Here is an 18,656-nt window from a genome sequence, read left to right as displayed (position 1 = left end):
AGCAGAAACTCCCCCCGAAGAGTAGGAATAACCCAAATATGTCGCACAGTAAGAACTGAGCAGTTAACTTCATTCATAAAAAAACATAAAACCATAAAAACAACTGAATACACAGAACAAAGAGTGTGTGCTGACTCAGTTCCCCTAATGCCCACAAAGTTTGAAGGCTCACTGTTTCATTTTTGACACCAGGCAATTTCTCAGTTGGTGAGGACTAGCCTAGCCATCCTGTAAATTAATATTTCTTTGGGCTTGGATCCACATGGTAAGTGCAGTAGTAGGTTTTAAAGAGCCTGCCTCCATGGATAAGACTTACGTTAATCATTTGGATCCTGAGCTGAAATTGTTTATGTCAAAATCTACTTATTTTGTAATTTTTGACTTTTTTATGATGTCAAGTAAAAGAGTCAATGTCACTATTACTGTAGGAATAATATTTTTTTTGGTAACACAATTAAAGGACTCATTAATTTGAAATGCCCCCTCAGTTTGAATGGGCATAATGCAAGTGCCTCCAGAGCTGCTTTTCTTATTCTTCTCACCACCAGAGGACATTGCTGTTCAGTCTATTAAATGCAGCAGTGGAGCAGTAGACTTCAGAAGCCCAACCTGAAATTGGAGTATATTACTGGCACCGCAATTGCCTGTCTGCTGGCTTTGCTTGTTTATTTCATTTTAGTTGAAGATATTTTTCACTCTAAAACGGACTGATACTGGGACTGACAGCGCAGTTAGACAGCTGAAATTGTTTGTTTGTGGTTGAGTTTCTGGAGAAAATGGACTCATAGGAGTTAATTTTAGGCATACTGTACCATACTCTACTTCAAAGAGATTATTTTCCATCCTACTCAATAACTGTTATAGCCTACTCATTCTTGATGTTGAAGGATATTTACTACCCTGTTTCATGAGTCAAATGGTTCTTTGAGCCTAATCTAAGAATCCTCATTTAACATAAAACAATGAGTTGTTTTATGGTCCTTTGACCAGGAATTATAGAAGATGTTGCCAATGATTCAAATTCATTCAGCACTACTGGTGATTAAATTTCATTGCTGTTTGCCTGGTGAGCGTCAGCATTGCAGTTTCACCTGTTTCTTAGGCTACTCTCTGGCCAAGAAGCATGTCATCACATGAAAACAAAACTTGAATGAGACTATTTGCTCAAGATTGAATTTTCTCTGTAGGTTTTCCCACACTCCATCAGGTGGCAGTAGCACATCATGTGTAAGGATGCAAGCTGTGTTTTTGACACACGAGAGACACAGATAGCCTTGAATCTTTGTCTATTTTACAACTTGGCAGTTATTGCTTCTCTTGATCTTTAGCAACAATTCAACAGTTAGTATAGAATTGCCTCAAAACCATTATATCACGATGCTCCATGATGAATACATACATACTTTGAATACATTCAAACATATTGTCCACATACAAACTTGAAAAAGAGGTTACAGTCCTGCTGCAATCATGTGCATTTACTCTTGTGGTGGTTCATTAATATTCACATTCAAGATTCACATTCAAGATTAGACACAGACGTTGTCTCACTCCGCCAGTAGTACCACAGGATTAAAGAACATGAATTCTACTCTTGGCGATGCCTAGTGTTCATTGTGCCCCAGCTGCCTAGGTTTGAGCCACTGCAGGGACGGGCACCGCCTTTCAGTCTGATACCACATTGTAGTCACTGCTTTGTGAAGAGGTGTTTGTGGCAGGGGGAAGTGTCTGCACAGCATCTATCAATAGTCTCTGACCCCGTGGCGGTGCAACGCCCTATTCCATCAACACCTGTGGTTTCAGTCCCTGTGTCTGGGATTCAAGCCGTTCAGCAGGCCGACCGGTTTCGAATCGTACTGTATTGGATCTACAGCGCTCTTCATCTTAAAGGCTTTGCGGTGCTTCCCAAGGCTCCTTGGCTTAGGAGCAGCATCAAACAAGTCTTTGTACTGGTCAGACTGAATGAAGCGTGGGAAGCAATCATTCTCCATTAGGCTGTAGATCTTCTTCTGTGCCACAGCAAAACACAACGCACTTGGTTGCTGGAGATTCTGGGCGATGGTATCTCTTGTGTAGAAATCCAAGTTTATCTGAAAAAAGGATGGCAATCAAAATCTATGGACAATCAGTAGAATCATACTCAGAAATTAATAATTAAGATGTTTCTATTTAGATATTATGGTTTATCTAATGTACATCTGTGCAACAACTTGCATAATTACCAGAAAGTAACTTGTTACTGTAGTTCAGTTGATTTATTTTCACGTGTGTGTATTTTTAAAGGACTTTTACTATTTGAGTAATTTTCCAGACAATTACACTTACTCCAACTCTGCTGTGTGCAAACTAAAATATGTTTTGTAACACTGAAATTCTCCCCTGCTGATTAAACGCTCTAATACAGTTTGTTTTTACCTCTTTAGGCGACTCAGGCCTGACGAACTCTTCATAAATACTTGTTGCTCTCCAGGTTAGCTCCTCTGCACCGGTCAGAGTTTTGAACTCTTCACATTCGAGCCAGAAGTCCAGGTTCTCCTCACAGAACTCCGACGTCAGGAAGTCCCGAAACGCCGCTTGTCCACCTTGTACAGAGGAGAGATAACAAAAGAATAACTTAATTTTAAAAAATACAGTCAACAGCCATGATATTATTCCTGTATTGCTTGAAAGCAGATGGAAATTACTTTTGTGGGAAAGGACTGTCTCCAGAGATTCTTCCTGTAGGCTTGTGTCAGTTGTTGACTGCCTGCAGAGGGAGGAGAAGGAAGCTTTTATTTGCTGTATCATTTATGGAGGTTTCAAAGATAATATTTCACACAAGACATGACAAAACACACATGATCAAATTCACTTAATACCTCTTGGCTTTCATCCGTGGCGATGGACTGTGGATGAGGTTATATAAAGATTTCCATGCATTATGTCTATGAGAGGATCACAACAAGAATATTAAGCAATGATAAGGCTCCCAGGTACATGACGCAAGCTGCTAATAGAAATGCATCCTTCAAAATAAGCCTGATTACATTACAGCTACTTACATTCTCTTTGTCTCCTGGAGGTCCAGAGAAGTTGTTTTACAGAACACATTCATTCTTAGATTTCTGCCACTGTGTTATTTATGCGTGATGCTGCTCTGGCGCGTCCTTGGAGCAAGTTTCCTTGTGCTTCCTTGTGCTTCAGGAGACTGCTTCCCTGCTGATAAGGTAGCTGCAAAACCGGCCAACCACATGGCCTCGCCGCCTACATCCCGATTGGCTGTTGTTGCCGATCAGGGTCAAAGCCCCGACGCAGTCTGTCATCCACCAGTGATGACGAGACAAGCTTCACCCTGAGCTACAATTCCACGCATTTCTTAACTCGTGTCTTCTCTATCTTTAACCTGTGTTTACAAGCCTGTTTGTTACATAAATAGAAGGAGCCACATGAATGCTAAGTGCGTCAGACCTTATGCCCTTGCTTATTGTTTAATTATAGCAACAAAACATGACTGTGTGTCACCACCCCACCATCACATTCTCCACAGTTAAATGCATTACATAGGGTTGTGAAAATCAGTCGGTTTGCACGTCATTTGGGTCTGGCTGATTTAACTATCTGCGTTTGTGGTATTATTAGTCGTCTGAGTCTGGAAGTGTCAGGTCTACTGGTCATGACCTTGTCCTTATAGGTTCATTCTGTCTCTATGCATTTTATCGTCTCTTTCTCAATTTCTGGTCCGCCACCCTTCTCAGTTTAAGTGGAGGGTTTTCCTGATGCGCAACAAGTTTTGGTTCTTCAGATATTTTGGCATATTATGATTTTATAAGAACCATAGCTTCATGAAATCAACAGAATATTGATCTACAACGTATTTAAAAAGTTCATTTAAATCAGTGTCACATTGTCAATACATGTTTATGAAGTAAAAAATGATGAGCTCCACTTTCTAAACTCTCCCTGAAGGTATTGCCACTTCACATACAGTCACATACCTTTAAACATTATAATTTGTAATTTAAAGAGGTTTTCCTTGATAATCTTTGAAATTCTCATAAGTCATAATACGACAAACACATGCATGTATGTGTATTTCAAACTGGTAAAGCTTCATTCTGGTAGCAGGAAAGGACACAAACCCTCTTTTCCAGCAGTACCGCACAAACTGAGTGATAGTGAAAGGCGTTTTCTTGATTATAGTTGTCTGGCAGGGAGTTTTATTTAGCATCAGATGAAGAAACTGTGGTTGAAATTCCCATTGTGTTTATTCACAATCCAGCGGTTTAAAAGGAGGAAGTTGCAGAGAAATGCTCAGCATACCTTGGCAACAGTTTAATTCACACACAGATGAGGTTTGGTTTTCTCTCGTGTTTTGGCCACAAGCTCACCTGTTCAATAGGTAAAGAAAATCTCAGAAAATAAATTGGAAAGTTTCAAAATACAATTTTAAGGGTATAGAGCCACCTCATTTAAACTTTTAGGCAATGACACTTGACACTCTGCTCTGTGCATGAAGCTGTAGGGCGACATTTACATCCTTTATTTTTTCTGGCACTTTTCCAAAAACATTCAAAAGCTGCCAGAAAGCGGCCTTTGATAAGACATGTTTAAGAAGGCTTTATCGCACGCCTATCAGGATTGTTCACAGTGATAAAAATAATAAAGCTCAGGGTGGTGGAATTTGAACGGGACTCGTTGAGCAGGAATTCGTCACGGACGGGAGCGCCGACACAATTCACATAACCCAAACACAGATAGATAGTTGAGATAGAGATCGAACTTCAGTGTCGCAAGTGTCATATTCAGGCGAATGATGTCAGACGCATGACCAGCCTCTGTTAAACAGGAGGTAGTTCAGCAGGTGTACTGTAAGACTGTAAGCTTCCTGTAACCTGAACCTGGAGAGCAAGATAGACTTTAACAATACTTGGATGAGGCAAGATATGGGTCAAATTGTTTTACCGATGTTTCAGATATTGCTCTTACATGGCAAACAACATCCATCTTAACAAGGCATTTAAACTAATAGATACAGATTGTCCTTTGTTCCATCTGCTACTGATCTGCTACTGGTTTTTTAAACAAACTATAACCCCGGATGTCATTGCATCTTTCTTTTTGCCATGATTCATGGTGACAGTGTAGGAGATAGGGATCTTGTGCTGTGTTGTGTAAGATGTATGTTTGTATGTATTGTGTTGGACTACTGTCTGCAAAGCAAATTGCCCCTCGGGGACATTAAAGTTTTTTTAATCTTGAATCTTGAATCTAATCAAGTATTGAATGTTGAAATATTATCTTTCACCAAACAAGTGCCAAATGCAGTGAGATAATTTCTCTTGATACCAGTGATTCTCAACCTTTTTCATATCAAGGACCCCTAATTTAGTCCACATTAGGCCCACGGACCCCCATTTGATGAGATATTGTCTCTCAAACCCAAATCTAAGAATATATTTATTGTTAGATATGATTTTGTCCAGAATTCCATGACTATCTGTATTGTAGGTAGAGAGATAACAGAGGAAACTACGATCAAAACAGTCATTCTTCTACATTCTCTATAGTGTTAACTTCTTGTAAATGAAATAATGCTGAAGTTTAACAATTCATGAGTTTGCTGGAGACCCCCTGAAACTCCCTCAAGGACCCCTGGTGGTCCCCGGACCCCACGTTGAGAACCACTGCTCTAGACAATTCCTGAAACAAGTGAATTCGCACTGGAAACAACTGGATTTATCTCAGCCACTTTTATGGAGAAATAAGACTTTAAAGCTGTGAGGCCATATCACCTGTTAACATTGACATTTTGTGTAGTTTACTCACTTCATTATTTAGGACATTGCTGAGGAAGTAGTGTAAACAGACAGAAAAGACAGAACAGTGCAGGAGAACACAAGTCACCTTCCGCATGAGATTTACATCATCAGCTGGATAAAACCAGTATTGCCGCTCAAAATTAGAGCACTGGGTACAGGATATGAGTCTGTTATCGTTGGTGTTAAGAAAATGAAACTTTTAGACTGGGTCACCATCACCCTTTAACATCAGCATCATCTCCACCAACCATCAGAGTAAACCTCTGTTGTATGCTGTGTGACTCCCATGAGGGTTTCAATAAAATTATGTGGTAAATAAAACCGTGCAGCATGTTCTCTGTGTGTGTTCTAAAATAAGAAACTAAACAACCCCTGTATAGACACAGACAGAGCCTGAATTTGCATGATATGCTTTAAACACTGCGTTAATTGGGACATGTGTTTGATCATGTGTTAATTTTGCATAATACTGCTTTGGTGGCCGCGCTGATGGCCAAGTGGAAAAAGTTTACAACTTTTCATTTGCAAGTGGTGAATTCACATGAGGGCAGAAGGGTGGCTCAGTGTTTAGCAGCGTCGCCTCACAGCTGGAAAGCCCTGGGTTTGATTTCCGGCCCTTCCTGCGTGGAGTTTGCATGTCCTCCCCGTGTTTGCGTGGGTTTCCTCCGGCTGCTCTGGTTTTCTACTGTCCAGAGACATGCAAGTCAGGTGGACTGGAGACTCTAAATTGTCCATAGACATCAGTGACTGTGAGTGAGTGACTGACTCTGTGTTAACCCCCTGATGGACTGGCGACCTGTTCAGGGTGTCTCCTACTTTCCACGCAATGCATGCTGGGATAGGCGCCAGCCCCTGTGACCCTGAATAGGAATAGTCGGGTAAAGACAATGAATGACAAATTCACATTACTTTAGAGCAACTCAATTATGGTACACTTTTATATTTACATTTGATGTGCAGATCTTTAAAGTTTTGGGGAAAAAACAACAACAACGATGTTCATTGATGGGGCTAAACAGTGTTTGATTCAATTTCTCATTTGTGAAGCCACCTGATTGTAATCTTTGTTCTTTTGTAAGTCCATCTGGAAAAAATCAGAAAAATTCTTACATGTCAATACAGGCCTTAAAAGTATATCTGATGGTCTCAAAGACTAGAAGTGGTAGTTTAATTTTATGGTGATCTAATTGTCCATGCCGCAGGGGAAAATGTTTTAACCTAATGTTTTACTGAAATAGATTTGTATCTGCTGGGAAATTTCCACACCGTATTGTTCAGCTATGGGACATTTTCATCTGCCTCTGAAACGGCATCGAGAACAAAGCTTCCTTTGTTTAGCTGGTGCAGCAGCAGTGAACAGTAATCCATTGACCTACTGTATAGCCCATGTGGTTCAAAGAGGTTGACTTATGTCTCATGACATGGCATCAACACTCATGAGCGCCAAAATTCATTGGGTTATTAAATAGTATCTGTACTGCGCATGGATTGATAAAACTCTTAGGCCTATGTTTGTGCTTATTCTGTTGTGAAAGCACATTCAGCATTACAGTGGATATTACCAATGTCATTAGCATGCATATTTTACATCAGTGATTTGTAGATATATGTCATACATTGCATGACAAACTCGCACATCCTGTCTCTCTGATGAGGTTTCGATTCTTTTGACTCAACCAGCCAGCTTCACGGTCATATGACCATTTTATCTCAGGAGAATCTGGTTACTAATACAAACAAGGAAATGGTGACTAGTCAGGCTGTGGTCCAACTGTCTCAGTCTGACACCTCAGTAGCATCTCCGTGAAACGACAGCCAACAACCTGCTTTGTGAAAAATAGAAAGGACCTTCTCACCTTGCTGAAAGCACTTTTGGCAGAAAAATTACTGTACTGAATTTATTACAGCATATTGGCTATTATTTAATGGAAGCCCAAATGTGTTTGCAGAAGCATTATTCCTTGTGTGTGCGTCTGTGTATGTGTGTGTGTGTGTCTGTCTGTGTGCGCGAGTGCAAGGATTGGAGGAGGAGGGAGGAGGAGGAGGAGTGAGATAAAAAAAGGGGATGTGGTGAAGCAATTGGGTCTCAATGCTGCTTCCTCGATTTTTGTGACCTTTAACAGTGTGAAACTTGATGGATTTCCCACAGGGAAATTGTCGCCTCGCTTACTTTTTGAGGCCTTTTCAGTAATGTAAAGGCAGTTTCAGGGGCTTTTCCACCCCATCTAGAACAATTTCTGAGGGAAACAGTGGTTGCAGCATTACAGGTACAGGCAAGCCATACTGATAAATGGAAGACAGGGTAGCAGTAAGACAAAGGCTGAATGGTTGACAGAGAGGTGAGATGTGCTTGAAGCAAAGGCCAGTCTAAGGAGAGATGCTGGATAGGTGGTAGCCTTCTGTGAGGGAATTCTCCTAGGAAATTGAATGGTAATGAATAGAATATAAGACTGTCAATAACAACAAAAATTGAAATGAAACAAAAATTCACAAATTCTGACCTTGTGTGTGTGTGTCTGTCTGTCTGTCTGTTTCATGGGAACAGATTTTCATTTCATTGTACATTCCTTCAGTAAAATGAGACAAGTTTTAACCGTACATTTCACTTATTTATTTTTTTTATTTTATTTTTCATGTTTTTTATTAAATATGTACAGATCTATATACTTTTTATATTGACATTCACAAGGTTTTCACACACTTTGTGGAATTCCTCTTTAACATTTAGCTTAATAACAGATATGTTATAATGTATCATGGTTATTTCAATGTTACAGCAATGAACCATCTGAACTAAGCTTTTTAAACACATTACTTTGCACATAAACAAATCCTCAGCTAGATTAGTAACTACTTATCTACTGCCTTAGTGAGATAACCATAACCTCGAGATGTGCAACTGCAGATGCCTGCTCACGCCCTTGCATCTCGCCCTGTGTGGAAGGTGTTGTTTGCACCACACACACTTCCTGGTGACTCTGAACAGAAAGTCCCTAGCAATCACACATTATTATCTTTCCATCTCTGCTAAGTCTTTTGCCCCCCCAAAATTCAGAATGTTCTTTTTCTCACCAGGTAAGTGAGAAACCTAAGAGACAAACCCAGACAGGCATTTACTATCACAGCAGCCCCTGAATGTTGATTGCAGCATAACTCCGGCCATTTATCCATCATTTTCCATCATACCATTCAGACCAAAATCTTGTCAGTTACTTCACTATCTTCACCTCTTGCTTGTTCTGCTCTCTAATACAGTCCTATAGGGCCATAAATCAACCCCAACAGCACCCAAAGCATGTATTGACACTCACTCAGTAATGAGACAGGCATAGGACTATATTTCATTTTCAGTTTGTCTATGATCATTTTGTGCTACTTTACACAGCGGTGCATGCAAACAGGCAGCCGCAGGCAGTCAGCAAAGAGTAAACAAGGTAAGCTAAAGTAATGGCCAAGGTAGCATCAAAACTGTTTGAGAAAAGCATGACTTTAGGTCATTTTCATTTAGATCTTTTTACTGGCTTGTCTCATTACAAAATGGGCAATCAGTGTTTTGAAAAAGACATACTTTGGGTGCTTTTGTGGTTGATTTTTGAAGTGTCTATTATCCCTGTGGGACTGTAAGTAGCTTGGTAGCAATTCATGAGAGTTTGGTCAGAATTGCATGATGGAAAAGAGGGTCCAGGTTGAAAATGACTTGAGTCACGTCTTGAAGAATCACCACCAGCGGTCCCAGGATGAGCAAACACCCTGACGCGTTCCCCTCAGCTGCTCCCAGGTCGCACCGCACAGCAGTCCAGTGCTGCGCTCAGCCTCGCAGTCCAGCCTCTACAAACACAGCGTCTCTGGTGTTTTCTCTCACGCCTTAATTTGTCCCGATGTGGAGTCCAGTAAAGTCCTATAGATGTCGGACCTGAGGAAACGGGGGTAAGAGTCTCTCTCCATGAGGCCGTAGACGATCCTCTGGGCCTCGTCGAAACACACTGTGGCGTGTGCCTTCACGTTCCGCCTGATCAGCTCCCTGGTCTTGTGATCAATGTTAATCTGGAGGCAGAGGAGACGTAATGAGGAGCTATGAATACTTGAAGAAGCGGTGGTGGTTGTGATGGTGGTGGTGTGTGTGTGTATAAATCTGTCTGTAATATTAAACACCGTACATACCTCTCTCTTAGCATCGGCTTGGATGTAGTGTTTGAAGATTTTCTTGGCCCTGGAGGACATCCTGAAGGAAGATTTGATTTTCTTATAGTCCTCACACACCAGCCAAAACTCAATGTTTTCATCACTGAACTCTGACTTCAAGAAGGCCTGGAATGTCATAATGCCATCTACACAGGAACAAATGAGCAACAATTAGTCAGTGTTGAAGAAGAATATTGGCTGTGTTCATCAACTCCAAGGGCAAAGTTACGTAAGAACTTCTGGGACGGCGTATTGATATCTTACATTTTGACGCTAGAAGTCTCTCCAGGGAGTGCGACCATTGGGATATCTCGTCAAACAAAAGCCTGCAAAAAAGGGATACACGGGTTCAGGTGTGAAATTGGATGTTTAGAGTTTCCGTGGAGGGATTTCAGACACTGAAGTGACTTTGTTCACTCACCCTTCAGCCTTCGAGGCCTGAGAGGATTTGCACTGCAGCCGAGACTTTAGGTTTCCTCCCCTGAAACACAGAGGGAGTAGGTGAATCACATGGACACAAACCGATAGAATCCTCTGACTTGTTCTTCTCATACTTGATGGTTGACCTACACTGTGCCATCAGTTAAAATAAAGTACTTACTTGGCCTTTATCCTCTTCTTGTCCTCAGCGTCCATGTTGAGGTGCTGCAGCTCCCTCGGCGGTGATGTGACCAGACTCGGCATGGCGGAGAGGCAGAAGCATGGGTTTCTGTGTACGTCTCTGCGTGTACGTTGGGCTTCTCTCTCAGTGGGCTGTGAGACCTTCGGCTGCCACTGCGCATCTGTGCGTCAAACTGGCTCAGCGTCGACATATATAGTGCAGGAGAAGGCTGCTGTGAGGTGTGTGTGTGGCGTCACCATATCATTCTGAACTAACCGCAGAAATAGAGGAAGTTGCGGATGACGCGAGCTGCCTCGGACCGCCGCTGCGTCTGCCTGTCTGTCTGTATTGTTCTGAAACCTGCACAGGTCATCGCTTGTTTGGTTTAAAGCTTGAGGATGCAAATGGGGCCAGTGGAAAATTCAACAGCAGATAGGCAAATGCCCAGCTTTGCTCTTTGCTCCAGTTTTGGCTTCAAGAACCAGTGCCATTGTTTCAGTTTTTGAAAACATTTTCTTAACTAAAAGTGAAAGTTATTTCTTAGCGGTGGGGAAATTTCAGCACATCCTGTCATAAAACCTAGGTGAATTTATCTACTCAGGCTTTTTGATGAGTAGATCACAGACTTTGATGTAACTATCACAGACCAAACAACCCAGAAAGGAAGAGAATGACACATAAATTTGCCTCTTTGCAGTACATAACATTCAGTGCAGTATCATCCTCATGATAACTGATAAAAGTAGCGTCATGAAAATAGTATGAAAGAAAGGAAGCTGAGAAGTTCCCTGACTTATCAGCAAAGATTTCACTGTTTATGTCCGGGTCTTATTTTTCTTCTGCTGCTGTTTTATTGAAAATTGTTGCTTTTTAATGAAGAAGTGTTGAGTAAGATACCCTCGTATTGCAGTGTGAGGGACCGTTCCTCAATACTCTTTACTGGTTAAAGCTAAGGAGCTTCAGTGTGCCACACCTTGTTTGTAGCTGCAGGTTTCTTCAGTGTAATGGGTTAGAAATGACTAAAGGTATAAGGTGTGAACATTCCTAAACTGGAAATATTGAGCAAAGCAAGTGAAAATACTTAGTTACTCTCAAACCTGAACCAGGTGTTATTTGTCACAATATCTTAAAGTTCATCTCAGTTTACTTCACTGGAAACTTCACTTAGTCTTGGCGCTCAGATGTGCAGCTGTTGACATTGTGGTGACAGAAACCGACAGACTCTTTTTTTATCCGGCACAACACCAGTGTGTGCGTTTCCTCCATTAACTGCTGTCGCCCTGAGCACCATATGACGCAGTTGTAGTCAGCTACTCTTCGCTACACCTCATAACCAGCAGTGTATGAATAAGATTAAACTTGCAGGTTTTCAAACAAGATTTTTCATTTACACTATCTAACGAACATTACCCTCCACCCACAAAGAGGTGAATGTAACCAGAGGAGTTGTCAAAACCAGAGGAAGTTGTGGTTAAGTCTGCAGAAGACAGAACAGCCCCAGCAAAGCGTTAGTGCAGCACATCTGAAAATAAATCTACCGTACATTCAGTGCCATCAAAACAAACAGAACAAAATGTTCACCTAACGCTTGGCAGGGTCACATGTGAGAAACCAAGCTCTTCCTACTTCCACTTTCCATACACCAGAAAAAACAAATTAGACATCAGACAACACATTAGGGCCATATGTGCGAAGGAAAAACAATATCGCTGCTAGGCATAGGCATCATACATATACTGAACGCCTTAACATCATTCAAAAAACAGGATGTCTCTATTTTGGAATTCCAGCTCAGAGCCCTGTCATTTCAGGATGTAGAGTATTTTTAGATGATTATTCATAAATTGTATGATACCGATGAAAAATTAAAGTATTACTTCATATTCTATTAACGCAAGTTCCCACTCGCCCCCAACAATAACTTGCACTACAGTTAACCTCTCTTGTGAATCTGTGTGAGTTTAATATGGTGCTCTCTTTTGGTTGTATTTGCATGCCGTGTATGTTTTACATAGGTTATGTAAGCATGTGAAATAGCACTCATCATGTCCTAACTACAAGTGATAACGTAAAAATTGATTGGCTAATACTGCCCAGGTTCATCTACAAACACTGTACTTTACAAGCTACACTTTCGGAAGGATATTTACATATAGACATTTTCATTAGACAAGATTCAAAATTCAGTTCTGAATCCTTTTCTATGATGAATAAAACCATGAAACCAAATGCCTCCAGAAGCGCGCCCACCCCTGCCCCTGTGTCTGGTATTTCAAGCAGGTCTAATTTGAGGGAGGGTTGATTCATACATTTCCTCTTCCATTGAGCTAGGCGTACAACACCCCCGACTTCTCCCGACTTCTGTTCTGATACTGCAGAGTGAAACCGCACAAAGCCAGAGGAAGTTGCTTCAGAGTTGCTTTTTTTTTTTTTTTTCAGTGTCAGTCGCTTCTTCTCATCTACAGATGTTGCTTGAAGGACTCTGTTGCCATCTGGTGTTTGTTTGACCACTGACCATAGCCTTGTACACAGGCTAGACTTCATGTTTTGCATGACATTCAAAACGACCACACCCAAATATCAAGTACAACTGAGTCTATTTCATCATTTTGAGGGATCATTTAAAACAGGCTATTTGCATTTGACAGAATCCAAACCTGACACAGAAGTTTAACAATAGACTCATATATTTATTTCCATGTGAAAGTTGAATTACTTAGAACATTTTAGAATTTATATTTGAATAACCAAATCTGATTGGAGAAAATGGTGATAATACTATTTACAATAAGGAATTTGTTTTATTATTAAATTCATGGTTGGGGGATAGAAAAGCATGATCAGGGAAGAATTATGTGCACAATCTCTTTCATTTTTTTTTAAATTTTTTTTACCTGAACATAATTACAGAGATAAAGTATAATACAAGCCTCAATCTCTCTTGAGCTGTAACTGACTACTGAATCACACAGGTAGAGAAAAGCTATTTCTGCTACACTACAGATCTGGATGGTATGGCATAAACCCGTTATCCACACTGGAATCAAAGAGCGGTAGATGAGAGTTTGAGAGAAGATCTTGCGCGCCTGTTTGAGAGGCTGCCGGTTTGAAACAGTCACCTTGACTCTGCTCTCCTCAGCAGTCCCTGGTAGATGTCAGATTTTAGGAACCGTGGGTAGCAATCCCTGGCCATCAGGCTGTAGATGAGCTTCTGTGCCGTATCAAACGAAGTCAGGGTCGGCTGGGAGATGTTCTTGGTTATGTTTTCTCTGGTGCCACAATCTATGTTGATCTGAAATCAAACAATATCGCCCGGGGGCATCTTATGTTAACTCGCTCACTTCATTGTGCTGTCTCCATGCTGTCGGCTCTGACTTCACAAATCAGAAGCTACTTGGGTGCAGCTGAGGTGAAAGTCTGTAGATTTAACAACATGAAAGGCACAGATGCACAGCTTTATTTCTATTATTATAGAATCAAAATCAAGCCCTTGAGTGAACCTCTTGAATGTACTTGCAAAGTTGGAACTTTAACTTCCCAGAAGGTCCGTGGCTGTCATGAGAGGTTTAGGTCCTGACTGTTTGGGTTTGAAAAGTCAGTTATCTTTACCTGTCTGGGCGCCTCCGTTTGCACGAACTCTGAGTAGATCCTGTTGGCAGAGGAGATCATCTCTGGGATGGTCTTGATCTTTTTGTACTCCTCACATGCCAGCCAAAACAGTATGTTCTCCTCACTGTACTCCGACCTCAGGAACTCACGGAAAGCTATCTGTCCAGCTGGAAACGACAGAGGAGGATAAGTGGGTAGTGAGCATATATAGAGAGAGGCAATAAGGCTCAATTAAGTATCAATGAAGTAAATATATATGTAGCTCTCACCTTTACACCCAAGGAGTTTGTCCACAGATTCGCCCCATGTCTCAACATCCTCAAGTGGGTCCTTGGGAAAGCAACACAATCTACCCTTGAAAAGAGCATCAAGATCTATCACTAGCCCGGTTATCTGTGAACTACACAACACATGCCTCTCATAAAACACATTTGCATGCAAAATCATAAATCATTTCAATTATGTCATGCATCATGTTTTGAGGCGATTTGTCAAAACTCCACTCCGCCACTACCAACTCAACCTGTTTGAAATAATAATAGATGGTACAATGCAACGGTGAGACTTACAGCGAGTGCAAAACTCCCTGGTATTTTCCACATTGCTGCTGTAAGCTGTAGCCTGCTGAAAATGGTAAAGGCCCTGGAATCAAATATGCAGTAACTCACTTTATCGCCATCTCCACGTCCTCTGAGAAGGGAGAGAGATAAGGTCCTGCCAGAGCGAAGATGGGATTGTGATTGTTTGGAAATGAGGGAGTCAAGTGACTGGACAAATCTAAATGAGGCCCCCCAACATGAATGGAACATATGGAAATCAGTATGCAAAGTGTTGTTGTTGGGAGAGACGGGGCATCTCCTCTGGGGAGAGAGAGCTGTGCTGTGATTTAAGGAGTGTCCCGTCGTTTCACCTCTTGACTGTGGCACCCTGACCAAAACTGTGTTCATCAGTATGAATGTCACCCATCGATATGAGGCATTTAAAAAACAAACAAACATTAAAGCAGGATTTTTCAAGGCATTTCTGATGATCAAACATGGTATTCATTCACCAGTTGAGTATCTAAATAAGAACTATAATAGGAAATTAGGATTTCTTATGAATATCATTAAGAATATGATAATAAAATGACCTGCTGTGGCGCAGCACCAAGTGACATACATAGAAGAACATTTAACTAAATGGTCAGGAAGTCTCCGGGAGAGATCCTGACCATAAACAAATGTGTGACTAATGAAAAAAGACCCTACATCCTGGCATTTGCCAATCTGCTGTGCCCCTTATTCATTAAGGTAACAAAAACGAACACTGTGTTCACACTCTGTCTCATGCTGTGCCTTTAGTTACTGCAGACGATCACTGACCCTTCTACTGAAAGGCTGCGATTCCGCTGTGAAAACGATGATGTAATCTGACGGAAACTTTGCGTGTGTTCATAAATTAGTCAAACTGTGGTGCAAATCAGTACATTGGCTTTGAATTACAGAAAGATCTGTGTGTACACAAGTCTGGCAAACTAAGACTAATATTCTCCTAAAAAAAAAAAAAAAAGATGTGAGATAAAAGATCTGAATTAGCTGAATCTTTCCCCCGACATATTCATAGTGGTGTAATCATTGGTTAAGTTGAGTCAGCAGCTGCTGTCAGGCAAAGTTCTCACATTATGTCTGTTCTGTCCTTTTCATCCTGTCATCCCTATTTGTCCGTTTTTATTCCACCCATTGATGCTCACTTATCACTGTTTTAATCAAGATCACTTGATGATTTAGTCTTTATTTAGATGCTGTTTGAAGTAGTACATTAAACACAACTTACTATTCCATAGTGCATTTTGCTTTATCTCTATAAGAGGATTTACATATGATTACATATTCTTTTGATTTAAAATAGATCACACAAGCAAAAGATTGTGTGGGGATTTAGATTATTTGTGACTTGCCAGAGAACACGCTAAGCCGTTGTCAGCCATGTAAGACGCCATACGATCATGACTAAGCTTTATGTGGAGGAGCGTCCTCTTTGGCTCCTCCAGCGATATAGAGGTCATGTCACATGGAGGGTCACAGTGCGCTCGTGCAGTATAATGAGCACATGTCCAGAGTGAGTACTTGACCTGTCCTGACCTTCCTCATCATTGGTGGGGATGTAATGTGCAAACAAACAAAACAAACCCAGAATGCAAATCAACAGGTGATGGAAAACACCCGGGCCATCCCTTTTGCATGTGTGTAGACACACCAAGTCAAGGAATTTGTTTTTCAAAAAAGGCCGTGGCTGTGTAGGTTGTTTTCATGCAGGCTGCTTTCTCTTGCTGTGATTTAGCCTAGACTCTCATGTTCATGCATCAGATTTTATTCATTCACACCCGAATGGACAAAAGGACTCACTGCAAACCTGAAGAGCTTCACTTGAGTGAAGAGCTTCTATTTGTTTCACACTCACATCTATACATTCATAACATGATGTGAATGGCTAGAGGCAGAGACAATGTCCTCACAGTGATACTTACCTTTTCTTTCTTTCTTTCTTTCTTTCTTTTTCTTTCATTCTTTCTTTCTTTCTTTCTTTCTTTTTAATATCATTTTTATGAGCTGATAATGTCATTTTACCTGACAAATGATGTATTTTTTGTGTTTTATGTGAAGCACATCGAATTTGCCTTGCGTATGAAATGTGCTATATAAATAAAGTTTGCCTTGCCTTGATACCAAATGATGGTTTCACTGGAAGCATTTTCCTGCTCATACACAAGGTGGCACTGTAAGTCCTCTCCAGGGCCCCTGTCGCTATTACACACCTCCCTGATGCTGTCCCCCTGCTCTGCTAATCGCTCTAGACCCCCGACTGAGGGGTGGAGGTTTAAGATCTAACCCAATCCCTAATCTCCCAACTTTAAATCAAATGTTGAACCGCTGAAATGAATTCAATAAGCATGCATTTGGTATAATGAGAAAGACAAATTTCGCATCTGTCATCTCTCTCTCTCTCTCTGTTTCTGGAGACAGATATTATGAAAGCAGTGGGCAGTGGAGGACCTGAAGTGACCCTTTCGCTTTCTTTTACCTATTTTCACCCGTTTCACAGTAATTTCCGTCTAATATCCTGGGGCCCTTAACAATATCACACAACAGAAAGACTCCAGGACGGGCATCCCAGACTCAATCTCACTGAAGAACACAGTGAGAAATCACAATCAAATTGAGCGCCGGGAATCGATTTTTACATTATATCGTAATAGAACAAACTTTATACATGTTCCATACGGCCTGCCATAGACCTAAAAAATGACATCAGTATTTGTGTGTGGCATTTAGTTAAGCAAAATAGTTATTTTTGAAGTAAAAATAATTCATTTCTTGATCGTGTTTCTCCAGGTCCCATGCAGCTGACACAGATCCTGCCTCACAGGCCGAATATGAATGTCTGGGTGGTATTTAGCCTCAGGCCTGCAGAGATTGTTCTCCGAGTTACTCGCTCCCAGTGGGAACCTGCCACCTCTTCTTTGAAGCAGGTTCATCCCTGGAGAGACGTCCTGAGCTGTGGCCACTTCCAGAACGGAGGGAAAGTGTCAGGCGGGAAGATTTGTTCATATATCACATTTGTTCACATAAACAAACAGGAAGGTATTGTGTGTAGGATGAGCGGGGCAAACTCTCTTACCACAAGATATTCAAACATAACTTGGCCTTCAGAGCGAAGTTGCACTGTAATCCATTTAGTTCTGTCAATATTGTGGCAGGCCCTCCGCGTCAAGTGCCAATGGATTTGTAAAGTGGAAATTTCACAACTCAATTTCTGAGCCAAGTCAGCAAATCTATTACTAAATTCGGTTCAGGTAGAGACAGGGAAACAAAAATCTTCTGAGATGGCTTTTTTTGGGGGGACTTGATCTGGGGGTCCATGAAAAGGTTTGGGAACCTGCACCCAAGGGTGTCAGTCTAAGTGTTACACAACCAGGTGTCAATATGGTAGGGACTTTTTGGTTTGGCTTTAAAGCACTTTAATTGATTTTACTGATCATTTTTCACCTTTTTAAGAAGAAATATTATAAACTGTAGTAAATCATCCATCACCAGAGTCCTAACAAGAAGCTGAACATGATCCAAAAGCAATCGACGGCCATTTGACGGGATTGAGGAGTCATTTACTAAAAAATCCATTTGTTTGAGAAATTCTGCGTAAATGTCCACTATTAACCACATTATTACGAGTCCTTTTGCCTTAAACTCGCTGTGGATACTGGTGTTCATCTTTTAATACAACCCTCATATCCCCAGGCAAACTCGGTTTAAGTACTCTTTTGTTTCCCTTCAAAGGGTCTACACAGCTTTGAATTCAGAAGGAATTTTTTATTAATAGCAACATGTTTAACTTCTGGCTGATTTCAGAGGCTTTCAGCACAGACTGAGTCACAAATTGAAATACCAATGGGAAGAAATAAGAAAGAATTCTGGCAACAAATTCTT

General features: G+C 41.0%; 3 protein-coding genes across 7 annotated transcripts; all 3 read right to left on the bottom strand.

Annotated features, from left to right (window-relative positions):
* Positions 1-1,206: 1,206 nt before the first annotated feature.
* LOC139647391 (regulator of G-protein signaling 21-like) lies at positions 1,207-3,221 on the bottom strand. Its single transcript, XM_071523284.1, has 5 exons — positions 3,042-3,221; positions 2,859-2,924; positions 2,685-2,746; positions 2,416-2,582; positions 1,207-2,090 (listed from the first exon to the last, which is right to left on the bottom strand). The coding sequence occupies exons 1-5, from the start codon at positions 3,092-3,094 to the stop codon at positions 1,800-1,802; spliced, it is 639 nt and encodes a 212-aa protein (XP_071379385.1). The 5' UTR covers positions 3,095-3,221; the 3' UTR covers positions 1,207-1,799.
* Positions 3,222-8,398: 5,177 nt separating this feature from the next.
* rgs13a (regulator of G protein signaling 13a) lies at positions 8,399-10,775 on the bottom strand. Its single transcript, XM_071523237.1, has 5 exons — positions 10,582-10,775; positions 10,402-10,461; positions 10,245-10,306; positions 9,960-10,126; positions 8,399-9,842 (listed from the first exon to the last, which is right to left on the bottom strand). The coding sequence occupies exons 1-5, from the start codon at positions 10,662-10,664 to the stop codon at positions 9,657-9,659; spliced, it is 558 nt and encodes a 185-aa protein (XP_071379338.1). The 5' UTR covers positions 10,665-10,775; the 3' UTR covers positions 8,399-9,656.
* Positions 10,776-13,280: 2,505 nt separating this feature from the next.
* On the bottom strand, positions 13,281-14,950 carry rgs1 (regulator of G protein signaling 1). Of its 5 annotated transcripts, none has more exons than XM_071523261.1 (4): positions 14,859-14,950; positions 14,460-14,539; positions 14,191-14,357; positions 13,281-13,873 (listed from the first exon to the last, which is right to left on the bottom strand). In XM_071523261.1, the coding sequence occupies exons 1-4, from the start codon at positions 14,867-14,869 to the stop codon at positions 13,697-13,699; spliced, it is 435 nt and encodes a 144-aa protein (XP_071379362.1). In that variant the 5' UTR covers positions 14,870-14,950; the 3' UTR covers positions 13,281-13,696. The 5 variants fall into 5 exon arrangements, with proteins under 5 accessions (XP_071379362.1, XP_071379360.1, XP_071379361.1 ...); XM_071523259.1 differs by having other exon boundaries at positions 14,460-14,544; positions 14,760-14,928; XM_071523260.1 differs by having other exon boundaries at positions 14,460-14,520; positions 14,760-14,928.
* Between the last annotated feature and the right edge of the window lie 3,706 nt (positions 14,951-18,656).

Source organism: Centroberyx affinis, unplaced genomic scaffold (genome assembly GCF_046629955.1).
Source record: "Centroberyx affinis isolate AG114_WGS23_722 - 3 ecotype Tasmania unplaced genomic scaffold, CSIRO-AGI_Caff_v1 ptg001078l_1, whole genome shotgun sequence".
Lineage (NCBI taxonomy): Eukaryota > Metazoa > Chordata > Actinopteri > Beryciformes > Berycidae > Centroberyx > Centroberyx affinis.
This window is presented reverse-complemented; position numbering and strand designations above follow the sequence as displayed.

Bases quoted from the DNA above. Each gene is read 5' to 3' on its own strand.
- LOC139647391 (XM_071523284.1), bottom strand. From the start codon at position 3,094: ATGAATGTGTTCTGTAAAACAACTTCTCTGGACCTCCAGGAGACAAAG. The intron at 2,583-2,684 runs GTAATTTCCATC...CCTCTGTACAAG, and splicing joins GACAGTCCTTTCCCACAAAA to GTGGACAAGCGGCGTTTCGG. The intron at 2,091-2,415 runs GTAAAAACAAAC...TCCTTTTTTCAG, and splicing joins GGCCTGAGTCGCCTAAAGAG to ATAAACTTGGATTTCTACAC.
- rgs13a (XM_071523237.1), bottom strand. From the start codon at position 10,664: ATGCCGAGTCTGGTCACATCACCGCCGAGGGAGCTGCAGCACCTCAAC. The intron at 10,462-10,581 runs GTAAGTACTTTA...TCTGTGTTTCAG, and splicing joins AAGAAGAGGATAAAGGCCAA to GGGAGGAAACCTAAAGTCTC. The intron at 10,307-10,401 runs GTGAGTGAACAA...CCTTTTTTGCAG, and splicing joins CAGGCCTCGAAGGCTGAAGG to GCTTTTGTTTGACGAGATAT.
- rgs1 (XM_071523257.1), bottom strand. From the start codon at position 14,637: ATGATTTTGCATGCAAATGTGTTTTATGAGAGGCATGTGTTGTGTAGT. The intron at 14,358-14,459 runs GTGAGAGCTACA...TGTCGTTTCCAG, and splicing joins CAAACTCCTTGGGTGTAAAG to CTGGACAGATAGCTTTCCGT. The intron at 13,874-14,190 runs GTAAAGATAACT...GTTTGATTTCAG, and splicing joins AAACGGAGGCGCCCAGACAG to ATCAACATAGATTGTGGCAC.